This window comes from Castanea sativa, chromosome 12 (genome assembly GCF_040712315.1).
Source record: "Castanea sativa cultivar Marrone di Chiusa Pesio chromosome 12, ASM4071231v1".
Taxonomy (NCBI): domain Eukaryota; kingdom Viridiplantae; phylum Streptophyta; class Magnoliopsida; order Fagales; family Fagaceae; genus Castanea; species Castanea sativa.
The window spans coordinates 6,562,430-6,584,990 of NC_134024.1; the positions used below are offsets into that span (position 1 = coordinate 6,562,430).

The 22,561-nt window shown below is 35.6% G+C and overlaps 1 protein-coding gene across 3 annotated transcripts; it reads left to right on the forward strand.

Annotated features, from left to right (window-relative positions):
• Positions 1 to 5,992: 5,992 nt before the first annotated feature.
• On the forward strand, positions 5,993 to 20,672 carry LOC142619822 (CDPK-related kinase 3-like). 3 transcript variants are annotated; one of them, XR_012841583.1, is made up of 11 exons: positions 5,993 to 6,640; positions 8,515 to 8,645; positions 9,156 to 9,197; positions 9,312 to 9,420; positions 9,677 to 9,755; positions 11,333 to 11,629; positions 11,814 to 11,923; positions 12,308 to 12,412; positions 12,603 to 12,675; positions 20,037 to 20,204; positions 20,283 to 20,660. XR_012841583.1 is itself a non-coding variant. In XM_075793117.1 (11 exons), the coding sequence occupies exons 1-11, from the start codon at positions 6,104 to 6,106 to the stop codon at positions 20,415 to 20,417; spliced, it is 1,776 nt and encodes a 591-aa protein (XP_075649232.1). In that variant the 5' UTR covers positions 5,994 to 6,103; the 3' UTR covers positions 20,418 to 20,672. The 3 variants fall into 3 exon arrangements, 2 of the variants coding, with proteins under 2 accessions (XP_075649232.1, XP_075649233.1); XM_075793117.1 differs by having other exon boundaries at positions 5,994 to 6,640; positions 12,613 to 12,675; positions 20,283 to 20,672; XM_075793118.1 differs by having other exon boundaries at positions 6,511 to 6,651; positions 12,613 to 12,675; positions 20,283 to 20,672.
• Positions 20,673 to 22,561: the final 1,889 nt, after the last annotated feature.

Sequence of the window (22,561 nt, forward strand, 5' to 3'; positions counted from 1 at the left end):
CCATTGCAATTCTAGATGGTTTTTTTCTTTTTTTCTTTTTTTCGGTTACCTACCCTTTGATTAGTTCCAAACTCTCATGTGCACCATGACTCATGAAGATGACCAGTGTAAACTAAGAACTGGCAAAGCAAATAAATAAAGAGTGATGCAGCCACTGTAACCTTCAAGCTTACTCACAATTAAGCATATTCTAATCCCAACAACATAAACAAAACTAACGGCAATTTGTTCAAAGAGAAATCTAACTTAAAATGCTGATTAGAAAAATACAAAGTGGTCCTCATCAAGTTTAATGGCAATTTGTCTTTATGGTCCGTTTGGATTGAGAGAAAATGAAGGAGAGTAGAGTAGATTTGGCCCAAATTTAGCCTATTTTCACAAACTCTACTCTACTTCCCCTCATTCCCCCCTTCATCTAAACGGGCCCTTAGTTTCCCTTAAACAACTGTTTATTTTTATTTTTATTTTTTAATGGGTTAAACAACTGTTTTTTGTTTGGCTTTGTTTTTAAATACCAATTATAATGGCTTTTACGCACAACATACATGTTTAATTAAATAAGTCCGCATTGATTTCTAGGTAGCCCGACTAATAAAATCCCTCGAGGGTCAAACAATGCTCACACCAAAAATCAGTTAATATTTTAACTTAATGTTAAAGTGCAAATATCATAGAATAGACTTCATAGGCAAGCAGGCTCAACCTAGGGCAAAAAATGTTAATGAGTTTTATAATATTTAAATATGAAATACTGTCTATTCAACTTTTTAAATTATATTATATATTTTAAAAACCGTTGTTATTGTTTTTCAAGATATAAAATTTCTAATTAGATTTTAGTAATTAGATTTTATTTATATCTCTTTTACAAGGTGGGAAAATTTTGTCAATAATTATTCGGTAGACTCGTAACATTTTTTTGTAATATTTTGTTTGTGAAAGTAGTTTTATAGTTTCAATTGAATTGAATTTCTATTGACACAATATTTTGGGAGGAGGTGGGAAAACAAATTCAAAACACACCTATATTTTTTTAATTAAAAAAATTAATTATCATTTTTAAATTTTGGGATTTTTTTATGCAACAGGGGGTATTGATGCCCTTAAAAAAAATTGGGACAAGTGAGGCCTCAACTCTCAAGCCTAGGCCTTGAGCCGCTCCTAGTCAAAGGTTAAAATTATATAGAACCTACGAAAAAACAAAAAAATCATCTGGACACAGTTTTATTAGGAGAAAATATTACAGGTCTCATTGTAGATTTATTAGTGAGAGTACAAAAGTAGGTGGGGAAAAAATTAATGTGTTTTATACAATATTTTTTTATATATAATTTTTTTAATAAATGTTACTACAATTCAAAAGTTAGACATATAAATTGACCACACAATTTGAGTCCAATTATGACTCTTTCTAGTACTAGAACACGGGACATTAATGTGTTTTATACAAGGATTTAAAAAAAAAACAATAAATGTTACTACAATTCAATAGTTAGACATATAAATTGACCCTACAATTTGAGTACAATTATGACTTGTCTCATCCTAGTCCTAGACCACGGGACATGACCATTTAGGATCACAACCCTTAATAGCCACGGGATTTAAAAAGACTTTCAAGACTTATGAGATATGTTATTGATGATAACTCTTTATTATCAAACTAATATACCAATTAGTTTTTTATGTAGATGAAAATTGAACCCCAAGTCTCTTATCTAACCATTAGAGACTTTACCAATTGAACTAATTAGAACTCACAGAATTAAATTAAGCGTTGCAAGACATAACATTTTCACAACTCTTTTATAACAAATTTTAGGTAATAAGTAGTTACTAGTTTTAATTTGAACCCATATGAAAATTATCTTTTAGTTCACTAATAACAACAATTAACAATTTGTCCTCTAGAAATTATTGTGAAAATGTTGTAGATATGTCATTTCTCTAAATTAAAATGTTTGGACACCTCTATATTTTACAAGAAATGCTACGTTCACAACAAGTTTTATGTAGTAAATTGTTAATAAGTAATAACAGCTTATTACCTAGGATTTGTTATAAAATTATTATAAAAATATTGTTAACACATCTTTACTCATAATATACGCTAGTGTATAACCCCGTGCATATGTTCGGGTACATTTAAAAACAATTACAAATACACATGAGTTCAATTTATATATGATGTTAGACTTACAACTTACACATTTTTTAAGCCATAGATTTTTAAAATATATAATAGTTTCTCATATTATATGTGTGTGTGTATATATATATATATAATTTAATTAGATTTAGATTTTTCTGTTTTTCATCCAATAATTCAATTTCCAAAAAAAAAAAAGATAAGACACATGGTTCAAAATTTAACTTCAATTGAAATTCAATTTAGAATTTAATTGAATTTAAACTCTTTAATTTTGCACCTAATAATTTATTTTATACAAAAATTAAAAAATTAAATAGAACACCTTGTACAAAATTAGACTCCAATTTAAAATCCTAGTTTACCTGAGTTTTTGTTTTTTTTGAAGCCTACTTTCTCTAAGTTGTAGGTTTAACTATATGCATTCCTTCTCAAAAATAAAAAAACTATATGCATTGATTGCGGCATGACGTGGGTGCCCTCGTCATTTCCTCATGCGGTGTCCAATTGATTATAGTTGATTTTATAGTTGATTGTAATTTGAATAATTTGATAGATGGGTATTTTTGAAGTTCATGAACATGAAGGTTGCTTCTTATTTAGCACTGACAAATTAAAAAGTAAAAACAACAGCAATAAAATAATAATCAAGGATGTTTAGGAAAAATAAACCTAGTCAGAGTCAGAGATTGCAGCTTATTAGGCACTTGTTTTTTTTGACAATATTCAGCCGAAAACGTACTCAAGATAAAATAACACATAAAAAGCTAAATAAAAAGGCTATTTAATATTAAAAAAAAAGTATGAATAGAATCACAAACACACTTTTTTTTTTAACGTAAATGAAGATCCCATATGTCAATTAAGGAGGATGAAAGAAAAGGAAAGTGATTACAATAAAAAATATATATATGTTGTCAATTAAGGAAGATGAAAGAAAGTAGAGCGATTATTAATAAATAAACCCTACCAATACCATCGTTTCTTTTTAAAATAAATTAAGGAAGATGAAAGAAAGTAGAGCGGTTATTAATAAATAAACCCTATCAATACTATCGTTTATTTTTAAAATAAATTAAGAAAGAAGAAAGAAAAGAGAGTACAGTTGAACTTAATTTTTTTTTTTGTACAAAAATAATTAATTTATTGAGTATGGATAACCGTTCATAAAAGTTTTAACCAAAAATACCATATGTTGAAGAGTTTATCACCAATTTTGTCCAATAATACCATTTTTTTTCTTCTTCTTTTTTTAATAACAAATAAGACCATTGTTAAGTTGTAAATTCAATGGATATGAGATTTCCTTAAAAATGAAGCAAAGTTTATTATAAATTGAAGCAAAATATAATTCACACAATCATATTCACCATAACTAAACTCAATTTAAGTCAAATAAAATAAGTTGTGATTTCAATTATATTAAAGTTGGTTATTACTATGGACTTTATGGTAAAGTGGACATCTCCCTTTAATTTTGGGGGGGGGGGGGGGATACTTTGAAAAAGTAATTTGTTTCATTTCAAAAAAGAAAAAGAAAAAGCAATTTGTTTATATGAGATGAGGTTACATATCTTGTTACATCGAAATGCTACCTTTATAAACAGATATGTAATGGTTTATTAGTTTCATTTTAATTTCTTTTTCCCTTTAAAGAAATTATTAATTCACTTAAAAAACATATTGCTTTAGTAATATTGTTTGTATTTTTTTAAAATACGTGTGAGTGAAGAAGTGTGTGAAAATGCGTGTAATGTTATTTAAAAACTGAAAACATGTTATTAAACTACTATACGAAATGAGACAATTTTTAGCTGTACATTTATTGCCACAGAGAGTATTAACCAAAAAATGAAAAGAAAAGAATGAGGGTGAGCAGGGGATTTGAATCTAAATGTTTCAATTGAAAACACCAAAATGTGCTAATTGAATCACAAAACTCTTGACTTCATGCCATTTTTATTAATATATATTTTCATACTTAAACCCAGTTAATTCAAGTAATGACCAAAGTTTTATTATTATTATTATTATTATTATCATTCAATGGTTGGGCATAGTGCTATTTTGAAAAATAAATATAACCACTTGGGTAAATTCATTATATTTATTCACAATTGGGAACAATAGGCTAATGAGTTTAATGTAAGTCCGAAAATGTAAACTTCAATTTAAAGATATTTACAGCATTAGGGAGGTTGTTAAAGCTCTTTACTACCAAATGTGAAATAGATTTACTAAAGAGTCGTAAGTACCCTTGAAATCTCCTTTAAAAAAAAAAAAAATTTGTAAGTAATGTTTGAAACATGAAATTTCAATATCAAATGATATATTTTTTTTTAGGAAAATCGAACCATTTCCTTCTTAGACCCCCAAGCATTTTGTTTATAGGGAGGTGCCAATTCAGCTACAAAACCTTTGACAAATGCTATTTAGATTAATCAAACACATTAATGTATACTTTCTTGAAACAAAATTTGACCAACCGTGATGTAAATTCTAATTAGTGCGTATAGATAAAATTCAATAATTTAAACTTTTCATTTACCAAAGTTTAATGAAAAGTTTGGTATCGAATGTAAAATTTATATCGAATGTAAAATAAAGGTCTTATATAATAGTAAATAAAAAAAGAGATAAGCTTAATTAAAGACAAAAACATTGTCTAAAATTTATTAAAGACTTAATTATAAATTACACCATTTTTTTGTTGTTGTCAATTTCATATTTTAAACTATTGAAAAGTACCAATTAATTGAGCTACAAGCTTGAAAGACTCTTCCCTAATTTGATTTTTTTTTTTATATCTTTTATCTATATAAAAAAAAAAAGAGTATTGCTTATATATGTGAAAGAAAAGAAAAAAACTACCAATATTTAATAGGTATAATGAATGCACTTACCAACTCACATTGATTATTGACTCATTGGCGTGGAAAGTTAAAAACATAAAATTGGAATTAAATTGCTAAGTAAAACAATAACTACAAAAAGTAATGACTTGATTGAACTTTATATTGGTCCCTTTTATGAATCCTCTAGAACAAGATTTGAATTAAATCACAAGCTCAATCATAAATGCAATTTATGGTGTACAACTCAAAATCTCCCCTTAAAAAAAAAAGCTTCCACATCAACTATATATAGATTATTCCACTTTATTTATGAGACATATTAGAATTCCTAAGAAATTGATACTCTTGACTTATGTAAAATTGAGACCAAAGACCATCCGGTAACCTAGTGGATCAACTATTTATAATTTTATATATCTTAGAGTGTTAATATTATTTTTTGTTCAAAGGGATTCAACTTTTAATCTAACTCTTAACAATAGCTTTTTATCATTAGACCAAGATACCAATCAATATTTTGTATAGGCGAGGATTGAATCTTAGATCTCTAATTCAACTATGAGAGACTTTACCAGTTAAATTAACTGGAACCTACAAATATTATTTATTGGGTTTTAATATAGTATGTCCTTAAAACACATATTATTAAATATTTTCTGGAAAAACGAAAAAGTGATAAACTCTTTTTGACAGTTTTTTTTATAAAATTTTTCATAATTTTTTTTTAAAAATAATTAATTAATATGTGCTCCAAAGATATTTATTAATCTGATTTTTATTTATTTACTTTTAAGTTTATATCTCATTCTGTGCAAAAACTTTTATATTTTTATTTTTAAATTTAAATAATATATAATTTTTTTTTTAATTGAAGAGGTGACTTTCATTCAATAAATGCACACATCTAACCTGTCACATTAGCTTAAACTCTCCTACTTTTCAAAAAAACTTTTATATAATACTACCATTTCAACACTCTCTTCTCTCAATTTCTTCTTTCTTCTTCTCTCTCTCTCTCTCAGCACAAGGCAAACTTCTAAACTCTCTACCTCAAGCTCTCTCCACCGTCTGATGCTTTGACTTTTCCCGCCAACCAACGATGGGCCATTGTTGCAGCAAGAGCATCCCCGTCGTCAACACAGACGAATCCCCCACCGGTAACGGCGTTTCCACCGCCGGTCCACCGCCGGCGACTAACCAACCGCACTCCGCCAACTTCGCCGGTGGCGCCACTCCCTTGCAGTCCTTTGCCGCCAGTCCATTCCAGAGCCCCCTCCCGGCCGGAGTAGCTCCTTCGCCGGCGAGAACTCCGGGGAGGAAGTTCAGATGGCCGCTCCCGCCTCCGTCTCCGGCGAAGCCTATCATGTCGGCGATACTACGGCGGCGAGGTCCGGCGAGGGAGACGGAAGGCCCGGCGCCGATACCGGAGGAAGGAGCAGCAGCAGCAGCAGCAGGAGGAGGAGAGGGAGAGAGAGGACTTGATAAGAGCTTTGGGTACCCAAAGAACTTTGGAGCAAAATATGAGCTTGGCAAAGAAATTGGGCGAGGGCATTTTGGTCATACTTGTTTTGCTAAGTGCAAAAAAGGAGAGCTTAAAGGTCACTCTGTAGCTGTTAAAATCATCTCCAAAGCTAAGGTGTGTTTTGGGTATGTGTTTATTTGGTCATACATTGTTTATTATTGGTAAAAATTAGTACTTTATGTTAGTTTAATTGAAGTGGGTGATTAGTAATTAAAGCTTAATTTTTTTATTTTATTTTAATTAGTTGAGTTTAGTGCTAATGTGGGGTAGTGAAGGTTTAGTTGAAAAGTTGAAATCTTTAGTTGCGTCACTCAAAAGTTGGAGAAGAAGAGACAAGGAAATATAGAGGTTGACGTGGTATTCAGTTAAATTTTTTACAGCTGGATTGTGTTGGACTCATTTGATCCAGATTGAAATTGGGGAAGTGGGTACTCGGTAAAATTTGATTGATTTGTTGGGTTGTGATTAAATTTTTGAAATTTGAAGTTTGGGTTGAGAATTGAGGTTGGAAACTATGGGAGTGGTTATTGGGTCTCATTAAACTAACAGGAAAAAAAAAAAATAGAGAGAAAAGATTATCGGGGCTCGGTTTTGTTGTCGTATTTCGAAAAGACTTGGGTGCTCTGTGTTTCTTTATGCTTTAAAATTTCAATGGTGGATAGGATAGTGTTTTGGAACATGTTGAGGTGGTGGGTGGTGCTTTAAACTGTGATTGGTAATACTGAAAGATGCTTGTTGGTTATTGTCCGTTGGGGTGGCTCAAGAGTCAAGTGTGTCTCTACTCTCTAGTCTCTACTTGTGATTAGGTTGTAGAAGTTGATGAACATGCTTATAGCAGAATGGGCATAGGAGACTGGCTCAGCTGAAGGATTATGAGGCATTTAAGGAGAAATGTTTGCAGGGAACGTGAGTATGGCGGGAAAAAACTGGTCATTGGAAAACTAGTTACACCTCTTGGTATACTTTTGACAGAGTGGAAAGTATATGTGGTTCGGTGGCTGCCAATTTTTAAGCTGCAGCTGCTGCACCATGTTTTGCAAGGACAAGTTGGCGTGCACGGTGTAGAAGTTTTCTGAAGTAGTAAGATCTTTATACTAGATTGAGGAAAGTAAAGGACACAAAGATAAGCAGAGGAAGTTGCTTTTAGGTAGGGGATGGGATGTGATGACTGTCAGGAATGCACTACCTATGAACAAGCATGAAATGAATAAGTTGATTGACAGAAGCTTGATTTCCTTTATGATCTGTGACAAATATATCAGACCTTTATTTTTGGTTCATATTTAAGAAAGCAGTGAACACATGGTTACATTCCCACAGGCACATTCTCAACTATTTAGGAAGAATATTCATGACTCCATTGGACTGATGACCAGAGCAGGAGTGATGTTCAATTCAAGTTGCAAGTTTTTAAGTCTTGAAAACAGGGAATTAAGAGCTCATTTTAAGTTGAGGGTATTGATCTTAGTATGCATGTGTAATTAAGTGCTCCCTGCAATGGCACTGCGTGATTAAAATTACCTAGAACTTCGTGGCTGTTACTCATCTTTTGTTTGCTGATGTTAGTTTTTGAACCTTTTTTTAGGAAAATTATGTGCACCAAATACTCTTATGTGCATTGCTTTGTTGACTCACTTTATAATTATGAGATTAATTTTTACTATTGGTACTGAATTTATAGGGACAAAAGAAAGATTATCAGCCAGAGGGAAATTATTGGTTGATTTCAAATTTATGTGCCAGGGGCAGTATTAGCTACTTTTTTTTAATACTTTTGAGCTAAGTTTTCTTGGATAATACATCATAAGGTTAATAATAGTTCTGGCTTATGTTCATGTTTAACTTTTTAATTTCCAACTCTTCTTATTCTTGTATTATTGAGACAAAATTTTATCCTTATTTTATCTTAATGAAAGTTAATTGATTTATAAAGATGACGCCTCTGGGATCAGTAGGATTTTAGTATCTAACAAAGTGTTATGTGGCAGATGACAACGGCAATAGCGATTGAAGATGTTCGCAGGGAAGTGAAAATATTAAAAGCCTTATCTGGGCATAACAATCTGGTCAAATTTCATGATGCGTTTGAGGATGCCAACAACGTGTACATAGTTATGGAGTACGTATATCCTTGTTGGAGTGTTATTCTAAGAAGACTTAATTCGTGGAGACAATTATTTATGTTTTTCTTTGTTATGTGAGGAAACCTTTACAATCCTAGAGTCCTCATGGATGGTTAACTTATATAAAATCCAGAATCTTGTGAAGAAGAATTACGATAAAGCTAAATATATAGATGGGTTAGTGACACAGGACAAAACCAAATCAAGCACAACAATAGCAAAATTTGAAGAACAAAAATAATAAAAATTACCTAGGAGTCGGCAAGTAGGGTTGGCTGGAGTCAACACCAAAAATTTCCCAACTCTAGGAAATTAAGTAGAATATTGATAGCCTAATTAATAATAATTCCTAAGATAAAATCCAATTGGTCGATAAAAATAAATTTGACTTGTAAAATTAAAATAAAATTTTCTTTGTGCTTTTTGCATCAGTTACTCTAGGCAAATTTTTTTCATTGTTGGTCTTAGAATTTTGATCTGAAGTATTTCTTTTTTCTCTTTGTCAGATTGTGTGAGGGTGGAGAACTACTGGACAGAATTCTGGCAAGGTAAAAATTGGCTGCTTATTTTCTCTGCCCTAATTGAAGTCAATTTAAGTCTTATTTTTCTATTTGTTTAGTTTGATTATATTCCTCTTGAAGCCTTATTATCCTTTGATGTAGAGGTGGAAGATACATGGAGGAAGATGCTAAAACAATTATTGTCCAAATTTTAAGTGTAGTTTCCTATTGTCATCTTCAAGGTGTCGTGCATCGTGATCTAAAGCCAGAGGTATAGCAATGCTAACAAACTAATAATCTTTCTCCAATTTATTACTTTTCTTGCATTTGGAATTATTGATTGTGCACACTCACACGCACACGCATGTAGTAGTAGTAGTAGTAGTAGTAGTAGTAGTAGTAGTAGTTGTTGTTGTTGTTGGTTTTTATTTTATTTTATTATATTTTTATTTTTAAAAAATTTATGCGTTTTTAATCATTGTTCCTAATTCCAATTGATAACTATGGATGCCTTGATTGCTTGGCAGAATTTTCTTTTTGTCACAAAAGATGAGGATACTCCAATGAAGGTTATTGATTTTGGTCTATCTGATTTTATTAGGCCAGGTAACAGTTGCTTATTCTTATACTATTATTGGAATACTAATATGAATAAAAGTGGGAGATTAGTTAATCATTTTTTATTCTAATAACTTGATTGGATTTTGTTTAACTGCTGTACAAGTTTTCTGATATTCTGATCTTCCATTAGTAGCTTATTGCCAGACCCAAGTTTGGTAGGGCTCTATTTACACAAGGAATACTTCTGGGTATCCATTGTACTTGTAGAATCTTTTCCAAGTATTTTGTGAAATTTTCTTTCCTAGAACTGTTAAATTCAAAATGTTTTTCCTTTTTCAATCACATGTTCAACTAATCATGGCTTGATGAAGGGAGGGGAGGATTTTAGAAGAAAATCTTTTCCAATAATTTTATAGGGGCAGATAACTATCTATTCCATAGTGATATACTTGTTGCTCCAAATATAGTCATGGCAACAATATAGCATTAGGTTTTAAGTAACTTCAATCACTTCCTTGTGGATAAGGGTTCAATTTTGATTGACGCATTTTAATATCTTACAATGGATCTATGCTTTGACTAAGTTCTTACTATTTTTTGTTCAAATTTTGCTTGTAAAAGCTTTTCTCTCTTTAGGCTGCATTTGGTTAACAGAAAAGTGAAGTGAAAAGAAAGGATTTTTTTTTTAACATTAGAAAGGAATCCAAAAAGAGTTAGCAGTAAGTAGACCAAACATGCCCAGAGAAAGCCTCCCCATGAATATTGATCTGCTTCCTGGCATTGATAAAAATTGATCGAATTCCTACTCTGGTTTGTGAAGCTTTTCAATTTTCCTGATCTTTTGTACATTTGACCAGTAACAACTGGGAAATAAGCCTTTGTAAAAGGAGACAAATGTGTTTCCTGCAACTGTTTCGATTGCAAGATATTTTTTTTTTCTTTCTCAATAAAAAGTTATAGCTTGCCTATGATGCATAATCCATTGATATATTATCAATTGTTCCAAAAGTTTAAACATTTAATAAATGGTGAGTTTAATCATTTAACTATTATTCTAACACTGCTCTTTACCTGTGGGCCTAGACTCCCCCGTTTATAAATGGGGTCCAACACTTGAGATTTTAACTTTTTAAATGGGAGGTAGGGTGGAGACAGGGTTCAAGCGCAGGAGTACCTGCTTTGATTCCATGATGGATTACCAATTGTCCCAAATGTCAGAGTTGTTAGGAAATAGTGAATTTAATTACTTGACCATTATTCTAACAGAGTTAAAAACGTAGGATGAGATTTGAGGGAGAATTTTTCCTGCAGGAAAGTAGTTAGTGGTGAAAACAGTTTTCTGACAACCAAATGCATGGAAAATGCTGAAAACAGTTTTTATTTCTTTTTTCCTTTCCTTTTCTTGTCAATCAAATGGAGCTTAAGTTGTGGAGTGCACTCATATTTGCATTGTATGTGTATAAATGTGGCATGCATTTGTTTTTGTTGAGATTGTTTATAGTTTTGGGTCTTTACTTTGAACACTCTTTGTGAAATTTCCGCTTTCTTCTATATATACTTCTTCAATAATTGCTTGCCTTTTATTCATGGTCACTGAAGGTCTAGTTCTTGTACATGTGCAGATCAACGGCTCAATGATATTGTTGGTAGTGCGTACTATGTTGCACCTGAAGTGCTTCATAGATCTTATGGTGTTGAAGCAGATTTATGGAGCATTGGTGTCATAACATATATTTTGTTATGCGGAAGCAGACCTTTTTGGGCACGTACCGAATCAGGAATCTTTCGTTCTGTGCTAAGGGCTGATCCTAATTTTGATGATTCACCTTGGCCTATTGTGACACCAGAAGCTAAAGATTTTGTTAGAAGGCTTCTGAACAAGGACCACAGGAAAAGAATGACTGCTGCTCAAGCTCTAAGTAAGTTATATTTGATTTATGAATATGTCCTTAATTTGATTCTCAGTTGTGAAAACTTATACTCTCTCTTACAGTATAACTTCTGAGTTTATATGATTTGTCTAAATTTTCTCAATTAGTCATAAGTCTTTAAATTTCTTATCAATGGAAAATAATATTTACCTAATTACCTCTATTTCTGCAGCTCACCCATGGTTACGAGATGAAAACCGTGCTGTGCCTTTAGATATTTTGATCTACAAGTTAGTTAAGTCATATATTCTTGCAACACCTTTCAAACGTGCAGCATTGAAGGTAGTTGTCTATTATGTAATTGTTAAAAATTTATTATTATCATTTTTTTGAAAGTAAGCTTTGGCCCCAAGAGGAGGGGGAAGGGTAGATTTGATTATGTAATTCTTAAAACACGTACGGTTATTTATGGAAGAAGCTGACTTCCACCCCTTTCTTTCCAAATTTTTTTGAAAAAGAACCTAGAACCACACACACACACACAAAAGGTGGCCTAAGATTTAATGAATAGGCGTTTGCCTTTGCATGCCACTTTTCAGTGGCATGTGGCACACTGCTTGGGGCAAGATTGCCTTTCACTTGACATTTTAAGTGTGCATTTTTTCTGGTCTCTGCAGCATATTTCTTTTTTGTTATTTATTTACTATTTTTTAAATAAAATTGCAGGCTCTCTCAAAAGCTCTAACTGAAGATGAGCTGGTGTACCTTAAGGCTCAATTTAGGCTCTTGGATCCAAAAAATGGGTGTGTGTCCCTCGAGAATTTTAGAACGGTTAGTTGGTGCTTCCTTTTATTTAGAATCCTTGATGACACTTAGATAACCTTTTAAACATAAGATTTTGTTATCAAGTAACACAGTATAGTGTAAGCTTTTTGATTAATGAATTGAGTGACTTGTATTTATGTAGTAATGTATTTTTTTATTTAAATAATTTCATCATGACATTTTAATTATTATGAAGAAAATTGCAGGCTCTCATGAGAAATGCCACTGATGCCATGAAGGAGTCGAAGGTTTCTGACATTTTGAATTTGGTAAGATAACTTGACATGTTAATTAGCTTTCAAGAACAAATATAACTACAGATTATGGAATGTGGGCTTTCACATTGATCTTGACTCATTCATTTACTTATTAAAAAAAAGGAATAAAAATGCACTTTACACCAACCAAGTTTGGTATTGCTTCTAAACCAGTCTCTTGACTTTCAAAACTTAAATTTACAGCCTCGACTATTACAGTGATGTCAATGTATCCTTTGTACTATGTTCTGTCAGTTTCTGCCATTAACCTATCTAAAATGACAATTTTGGTCCAAAATGATGCTGTTTATGGGTGGATTAAAGGCAATATGACGGAAGGGGAATTTTGACATTGTTGTAATATTTGATAGTATAAATTGTAAGTTTTTATTGTTAATGGACTGATTTAGAAGCAACTCAATGACCCTAATTAGAGGGGTATAAATTGCATTTTAACCAAAAAAAAAAAAATCGTATTAGTTTGCATAGTGGGTACTAGTGAGTCCTTTCATAATTTTGAGATGAATTTGACATGCATAGCCAGCCTAGTTCCTTTTTTTTTTTGACGAAAGAAGATAGAATTTATATTATTAAAAAAAGTGAAAGTACAAGGGTATAGTAAATGGGTCCTGAACCATTCAGGCCTACACGCCAGCCTGGGCTAGGACAAGGACAGGGTAGCCCTGCCAAAACAACTAATAAAAAATTGGAGGAAAAAATACATTGCATGTCTTAGCACTAGCATGTCCGTTGATTGGCTATTAGATTTTGGTATTTATGCAAAAAGGACATTGCACCACGTAGAGTAGCCTTTGGGTGAGCATGGGTGTACTCAAAACAAAGCTTATTTCGAGCATTCCATATACCCCATGCTATCACAGCCCACTGTTCCAACTCAGTCCGATTCAAACGTTGCACCATAGTCCGAGTCACTACCTTTAATAAGGCTTTATTGGGGAAATGGTTGTGGCGGTTTGGAAAGGAAGAGGGTCGGTTATGGAGGCAGGTAGTAGTTTCAAAATATGGGGAAGATTGGGGGGGATGGATCTCAAAGCTGGGTAGGGGAGCTCATGGGTGTGGTTTGTGGAGAAGTATCCGCATGGGTTGGGAGGATTTCAGCAAAAATTGTTAGTTTGTGGTTGGGTTGGGGAATAGGGTGAGGTTTTGGCACGATGGGCGGTATGGGGATCAACCTTTTCAATTGGCTTTTCCAAGGCTGTATGGCATTGCCATTGATAAGGAGGCTTCTGTTGAAGCTTCTTTGCCTAGGCAGGGGGCGGAGGATAGAAGATTTTGGAATGTTCGTTTTAGCAGGTTTTTTAATGATTGAGAGATGGATGAAGGGCTGCAGTTTCTTCGTATATTGGGTGCTATAACCCCTCCTATGGATGTTAGAGACCGGATGAGATGGAAATTGAAGCCTAATGGGGCTTTTGACATCCGGTCGTACTATAACAAATTAAGAAATTCTCCTTCAACTATCTTTCATTGGAAAGTTATTTGGAGAGTAAAGGCCCCTAGGCGAGTTTCTTTTTTTGTTTGGTGTGTAGCTTGGATTAAGATCCTAACGGGAGACAATCTGAGATTGAGGAGATTGGATTTTGTGGATTGGTGCATTATGTGCCGTCATTGTGGAGAGACGGTAGACCACTTACTTCTTCATTGTGAGGTGGCCTATCGGTTATGGAGCTTTGTTTTTATAACTTTTCGCTTGGCTTGAGTTATGCCTAGATCGATTCCAGACTTGCTTTTTGGATGGTGGAATTGACTGGGGAAGCATTCGTCTCAGATCTGGAATTTAGTCCTGTTGTGCATCCTATGATGTATTTGGAAGGAGCAGAATCGGAGGACTTTTGAGGATTTGGATAGCTCTAGTGATCAGTTGCTTGCTTCTTTTAGTGGAACTCTTTTTGATTGGTCTTGGGCGTGGGGACTCACGTCTAGTGATTCCCTCCCTTCTTTTCTTTGCTCCCTTTCCCTATTGTAATTTTTTTGTTGCTTGGTTTTCTCTCTTGTTTCTCTTTGTTTTCTTCTTCTTGTATTTTCTGGGTTGCTCTGTGTTTTTCAGGCATAGAGTAGCCTTTCGTATATATATCATTCTTACTTATAAAAAAAAAAAAGCTCGGTGCACTAGCTGAGCTCTTCTGGATTTTCCCTTTAGCCAACGCCCATTAAGTACGTGCAAACGGGCACTCCCACAGGATATGTCCAACTGTTTCGCGCTGCTGTTTACACATGAGACAAGTCGGGTGTAGATGCGCTCTCTTTGCGTGGAGGTTGTCATGGGTTGGCAAGATGTTTGAGCAAGCGCGCCAGAGGAATGTTTGTACTTTTGGTGGAGTGTTGAGGGACCATACTGCCTTCCATATTCTTCTATCAGTAGCCGTGTTAGAGTGGTCCCCACCCGAATGGTGCATCATCCTCAGGGCCACCGAGTACGCCGATTTAACCGGGAAAGCATTGGATTTGTTCTCCTTCCAAACTAATGCATCATTTGCCTGCATGTTGGGCAAGGGTACCCTTAATATATCAGCACATGTATGAGGCTCAAACCAATAGGTTATTGTAGCTCTATTCCACTGTCCAGTTTCTTCGTCCATCAGTTCACTCACTTTCAGCAGTTCAGGCCCCTCTCTACAAAGACATGGTGTTCTTGGCAACGACTGATGACCCATTATATTTATCGAAGTTCCACTACCCACCTTCCATCCAGCTCCTGCCAGTATGATTTCCCTTGCTTTCAGTAAGCTTCTCCATACGTATGACAGGTTGCTTCCTAATTCAACTTCTAGGAAGGAGACGTTAGGAAATACCTAGCTTTATAAACTCTAAAAAATAGAGTTTTGGTGGTTGAGCAGCCTCCATGCTTGTTTTGCCAACATGGCCAAATTAAATGCGTGGATGTCATGGAAGCCCATTCCTCCAGCTTTCTTTGGCTCACACATCTGCTTCCAATTAATCCAGTGTATTTTTCTTTCATTACTCGTCTACCCCCACCAATATTTTGCCATGATGGAGTTGATGTCGCTGCACAGAACTTTTGGCAGTTGAAATAAGCTCATCGAGTATGTCGGTATCGTTTGCGCCACTGTTTTAATGAGGACTTCCCTCCCTGCTTTTGAAATAAACTTAACCTTCGACCCAGTAATCTGCTTAGCTATTCTCTCCCGAAGATCTTTGAATGTGTTCAATTTGTTTTTGCCTCCAACTATTGGCAAACCCAGGTATTTCTCAAATGCAGTCACCACCTGGGCGTTGAACATTCTTCGAATCACCTCCCTTATCTCTGGTTCGGTGTTTGGGCTGAAAAACATGGCTGTTTTCTGCCGGTTGATGGCTTGCCCCGATGCCTGCTCGTAGGTACTCAATATGTTAAGAAGACGTGTGCATTCCAAGGGGGTGGCCGTGCAAAATAATAGGCTATTGTCGGCAAAGAGTAGGTGGGAGATACGTACCCCATTACGACAGGACGCGATTCCCTGTACATGCTGTGATTCGATAGCTTTTCGGAGTAGGGCGGATAATCCCTCCGCACAGAACAGGAACAAGTACGGTGACAGTGGGTCACCTTGTCTAATGCCACGTGTTGGGGAGATAAAGCCTTGAGTCTCACCATTGATTAGGACCGTGTAGCTTGCCGACGACACACCACATAACTAGGTCCACCCACATAGCCGAAAACCCCATCTTTAGCATTATCCTTCGTAAAAACTCCCACTCCACACGGTCATAAGCTTTACTAATGTCCAGTTTAATCGCCATGTGCCCAACCTTTCCTTTTCTTCTATTTTTCAGCCTATGGAGCATCTCATATGCTACTGCGGTATTGTCGGTGATGAGCCGATTTGGAACGAATGCGCTCTGGGCGTTTGAAATAATATTCGGTAGGATATTCTTCACTCTATTAGCCAGCACTTTTGACACCACCCTACTGACCACGTTACTCAGGCTGATGGGGCGATAATCTGACATAGTTTGTGGGTCCTTCCTTTTAGGTATAAGCACAATATGGGTAAATTTCATCTTCGTTAGGACATGACCTGAGTTCAGCACGTAGAGCACTGCCTCTGTTACATCTCCACCTACCATGTGCCAATATTTCTGGAAAAAGAAGGGAGACATACCATCTGGACCCAGTGCCTTCGACGGGTGCATTTGGAATAGAGCTTGCTGCACCTCCTCACCGACAAACGGGCGAAGTAGAGACTGGTTCATTTCCTCTGTTATTACACCATCCACCACGCTTAGAACCCCATCCACGTTACTGGGGTTGGACGTCACAAATTTTTTTTAAAAAAATACTCCTCTGCTATCACACCCACCCCCTGCTCATCCGTCCTCCATATCCCATCTTCATCCATCAATCCATCGATTTGATTTTTCCTCCGCCGTTGGCTTGCCCGTTTATGAAAGAACTTAGTATTCTTATCGCCAGCTGGGAGCCATATAGCTCTGGACCTTTGTCTCCAAAACACCTCTTCCTGGTGCAGCAATTCATTTATTTCCTCCCTTATTGTTTTTATTTGGGCCAGGTTGCTACCATACCCGGTGTTGGACAAGTCCATGAGTGTGGCTTGTTTTTCCTCCAGACGGGTTCTAGTGTTGCCAAACACCCTTCGGCTCCATGCCACCAAACTCATATGACACCACTTAATCTTCTCGAATAGTCTAAACATTGGGCTCCCGTTGGGTGAGTGGTAGGTCCATGCTGCCCTGATCACGTCTTCACACCCTTGGTGAGCCACCCAACGTTCCTCAAAGCGGTGGATGTGCTTTCGTCTAGAACGTCCTTGTTGAGCATAGCCTTGAGTATTCAACAAAATAGGGTCATGGTCAGAATAAGTTACCTGCGTGTGAGAGACTTTGGCCAAAGGTCTTTCCATTCTGTAGAAGCACGTGCCCTATCCAGACGTAGTTCGATGAAAGCTTCTCCCGGTCGACCATTGCGCCACGTGAATGGGTACCTGTGGTACCCTAGGTCTTCCAATCCACAATGCAACAAGGTCTCCTTGAAAGCTAACATGGGAGCCAAAGCTTTCGGGATACCACCTTGCTTCTCTCTAGAGTTGAGGATTTCGTTGTAGTCACCTAGACAAACCCACGACAAGGAGGCTCGTGCATGCAAGTGTCTAAGTAATCTCCATGACTCATGCTTTCGATGTCCTTCTGGTTGTCCGTAGAAACCTGTTAGGCGCCAAGGTGGTTTATCCTTTGCCATGATGTGTGCATCAATATGGTTAGGAGAGAAGGTTTGAATATGAAGATCACACTCTGCCTTTCAGAGAAGTCCCAAACCTCCACTTTGGCCATCACTCGGGACAGCCAGGACTGATTGAAAATTTAGGTCGTAGCAAAGTTTACGCATTTCTGCGATAGACCGCTTTGTCTCCATAAGAAACAAAACGGTGGGTCCTTTACTTCTCACCATATCAGTGAGTACGTCCACTGCTTGTTGGTTCCCAAGCCCCCAGCAGTTCCAACTTATAATGATCATTGTGCTCTGCGGGGCTGCAAGGCAGCCTCCACCGTTGATATGTTGGGTTGAGCATTGTGCACTCCCTGTTTAATCTTTTTTCCATCCGTTAGAGCTTCTGGCTCTGTTGTCACTTCACTCTCCTCAAACTCCCTTTTTTGGCCCACTTTTTGTATTTGCCTGCCTTGCTTCTCTGCACTCTCATAGGTTTGCTGTCTAGTTTTTCTTGTCCATGTAGGTTGCTTAGTACTTGAAGTGGCCTGGGTGTTCACTTTAATTAGCCCAAAAGTATTGTTGTCCCCACCCTTGTTATAATTCATATCCCTCAAACCATGCATGTCCACTATCCCCTCATTAATATGGGCGGCTTTCACAGGAGAGACCGTGTCAGTTTCAACGGCTTCTTTTCCACCAATTTCGGATACGTTAAAAGTTGACTTCACCGATAGTTTTTCCTCCGTATTTGACACCGGTCTTGTAGGGGTATGGTGATCTGTTTCCTTTTGAGGGTTCTTGTCAGTTACTAATCTCATGGAGTAGTCACTGTCCATAATATCAAGATTTGACGTTTCCGTGATTTGCGCTTTTGGAAAAACCACATGCGGGTACTCACTTTCTTCTCCAAACCGAAAACCCGAACTTGCCCTTGTCTCTCCGGGAAAGGTGTCTTGGTTGGTTTGAGGCGGATCCTTAGGTCGGTAAACCTCACATGGTGGCTGTTCCTTCCTCCACAGGCTGTTAGGTCTCCTGTCGGCCTCCCCTTCCTTCCTTCGGAACCCCGCCTTCAGCCATTCGCCATAAGGATTCTTTATCTGCCCTTGGTCTTTGGGCTTTGGACAATCTCGCACCTCATGGCCGAACAAACCACACTGGAAGCATAACCCAGCCAGCCTTTCATACTTAAAACCAATCTGAACCTTGTCTCCTTCTGGGCTTACGACAAAACCACTCCGACGTATCGGCTTATCCAGTGGTAACTCCATTCTGATTTGTATGAAATGAGCTTGTTCCGACTTAAAAGCTGTATTATCAACTTCAACCACGGTCCCAATTCCCTTTCCAATGTCTCGCCCAACCTCCTCTGTGAAGAGGTCGAACAGTAAGCCCCAAACCTGCATCCATAATGGGATGGACGTAAAAACCATTGTTGCCGCAGTCATGCCCCTCTCCCACCTGCGGAGAACTAAAGGATGGTCCTCGAAACTCCATGGTCCATTGTTTAGGACCCACTGTAGCTGACTCTCCATAGCAAACTTAAATTGGTACAAACCGTCGCCCACGTCCACAATCCTTAAATCAGACCCAAACTTCCACACCGACCTTAGTAGGGACTTTGCTGCCCTTTGGTTGTATGGACGAGTTGTGAGAAACCTCCCCAATAAACTAAGGTAGCAGTCGTCCAGGATTTTTTTGCGCTGGTCGCCGCCGACGCTAATCACTTCACCCTCTTCCTCCGTCAAACTTATCTGTTGCAACTTTCTATGAAGTCACAGTCCATATTCGTAAAGCAAACAATACACGAGGCCACTGTTTTGGAAGCAGTCAAAACTTGTGGGCTCACCCCAGATGAGAAGAAAAGTCTCTCCCTGGTTGAGAGAAAAAAACTCACGCTAGGTGAGAAGGAACTTTTTTTAGCCTAGTTCCTAAACGTGGGTACATAATGGAAAACGAAAATGGTTGTACACCTCTTTCCATATTGGATGCTGTTGGATCTTGTTCCTACGGGAGACATTCATTTGACATTCCACTACTAGCTTGTTCTCCCTATTGACAAACATAGCCCTAAATGCAAAATGGATTGGATTGATAACATGAACTGTTAATATTCTTTCTTTGTTTGTTCAAGTTGAATGCTTTTCCTATAATACTTTATGCTGACTGTTGTAATGAGTGATTTCAGATGGATCCGCTCGCTTATAAAAGAATGGACTTTGAAGAGTTTTGCGCTGCTGCAATCAGTACGTATCAGCTTGAGGCTCTTGAAGGATGGGAGAGCATTGCAAGTTCGGCTTTTGAGTATTTTGAACAGGAAGGAAACCGGGTCATTTCAGTTGAGGAACTGGCACAGGTATGGACATCCACGCTTGTAAGATCAATATAATGATCTGACTTTCATCCCACCTAACTTGATAAATAATCTCTGCAGGAACTGAATCTGGGTCCCCAAGCTTACCCTTTACTTAAGGATTGGATCAGAGACTCAGACAGAAAACTCAGCTTCCTAGGATTTACCAAATTCTTACATGGTGTGACAATACGTAATTCTAATACAAGACACTGATTGCATGTATAAACAAAGAATTTTCAACAAAACTTTCATTGAAATGGTTTCTTATCACTTATTTTTTCACCCCCAGTTTTAAAGAAAAAAGTGTAAAGATAAATGCTTCAACAGGTTGAGAATGAGCAATTTTAGCAGGTTCTTTGTAACCTTCTTTTGTAAAAGTAATGTTCTAAATTATCAACTTTGAGTGTCTTGAGGCAGTAAAGATAAGATTGTTTAAGATTATTTTTTTGTGAGAAAGAAGATTGTTTATGCTGACATATATATATATATATATATATTCATATTCATTCAAGTATATGCTCTTTATGAATTTATGCTCATTTTGTCCTATAAGAAATGATAATACGAGTTTATTGCTTTAATTATGGTCCTTAATCCGAGAGCATGCATTTCGAAATGCCTAGGATAGAGTTTTTTAGTCCAACGATTCAGTCATAACCTTAAATTTTATATTGAAAAGATAGTTGGACATTATATCGACAGTGCAAATTGCTTGAGGTTTAAGCGCAATTTTTGTGCACTGCTTTTATGAGATCATTATCCTTCCAGTCTCTGTAAATTTTTACATGGTTACTATAGTTGTAGACAAGATATGGATAAGTTTAGACAAAATGAGGTCGGGAATGAATAGTAGAGCTGAGCCAAGTTAAGCCGAGTATCAAAAGTTTAGTATTGTTTATTTAAATTTCTTTCGAACACAATCCGAGTTTGAGTTTATTACCAAACTAAATTACAAGTTTAAGATTGGTTATTTTCTTGTTGAACGAGGTTTTGAATTTGTTTATGAATTACTTATTTTTTCTTATATATAGAGACAACTTAAATTTTTTTTACCCCTTCATAAATCTAAAAATTAATCACTAAATTATAAGTGAAATTATATTATAGGAGTTAATTAGATAGTGGTTTTTGTTTATTCACTTATAAAAATTAGATTCAATAACCCTATATTTTGAAAATTACATGTAATTGAAATATTAAATAGACTATTTATATCATCAATAAATTACTAATAATAATTTGTTATCTTATAAACTTATTCACAAATTTATATAATCCAATATTAAGTCAATATATATTTTAAATAATTATACATATAAACATATAATATAATATAAATACTTTAATAGAGCCTTATACTCATGAGTATATTATTATGTTTAGGCTCGGCTTTCTCAATAGTTGAACCTAAACTTAGGCTTGAGTTCAACTTATTTATCAAATAAATGAAAATAATTTTTTTTTCTTCTAGAGTTGAGTTTGTGCTGTTCTTAATCTTCTTGTAAATAAAAATAAATGGTGAAATTTAAAAAATCTATATAAAAAATTCTCCTCGCTTAAGAAGCTTATTGATTTCATTGAACTTTAGGTCAAATGACATTTTTTAGTATTTTTAATGGAGACCTCTAAAGTTAGAATTTGTTTTCTTCAATTTTTTAAAAATGAAATTTATCGATGATGTAAGGTATTTGGTATATATTATATATACGGCATACTTCTCACAGCATATACTATATGGTATGGTCTTACCTTAAAGAGGGTGTGAATCTCACAGCATGCATATGGGTTGAGTCTTACTTTAAAGGAAGCTCACAACACATGCAGTATTTTATGGTGGATTTTTACGTCAAATTTGTTGAACTTATTATACATTTGTACCTTAAAACGAGGTTAGGTTGGCTTAAGTGCCGTCTAGCCTATAATGTTTGATTGTTGAACATTCATTCATTCACGTAGCTTAAAACTAGGCCACACTAGAGCCGTGCAGCCCATAAAGTTATATGTTGTAAGTTATGAACCTTATCTACTTGTTTATGGTAGACAACCTAATCGCTAGCAAGTAATTTCTATTTATTTTTCAAATTCAACCCAATAGCTTTAACTTTTTAAAACTTATTCTATTTAAGGTTCCGAAGTATTTTTTTTACAAATGAGAGGATTTAAATCTCTTTAAATATCTAACTATTCTTTTGGATATATGTAGTTTCCGTCCCACAACCTAAGTTATTAAATGACAGAATCTCTTGAGGGTGGCTTTAAGATACAGAAACTCATGGATATCGTCAGATTTTAAGAATCACTTAATAGTAAACTTTTTGGGGCTTATAGGTTCCAATGTTATCTCCGAGAATTTTGTG

Coding starts and splice junctions, on each gene's coding strand:
- LOC142619822 (XM_075793117.1), top strand. CDS start 6,104: ATGGGCCATTGTTGCAGCAAGAGCATCCCCGTCGTCAACACAGACGAA. Junction 9,421..9,676: donor ATCGTGATCTAAAGCCAGAG/GTATAGCAATGC, acceptor ATTGCTTGGCAG/AATTTTCTTTTTGTCACAAA. Junction 20,205..20,282: donor CAGTTGAGGAACTGGCACAG/GTATGGACATCC, acceptor TAATCTCTGCAG/GAACTGAATCTGGGTCCCCA.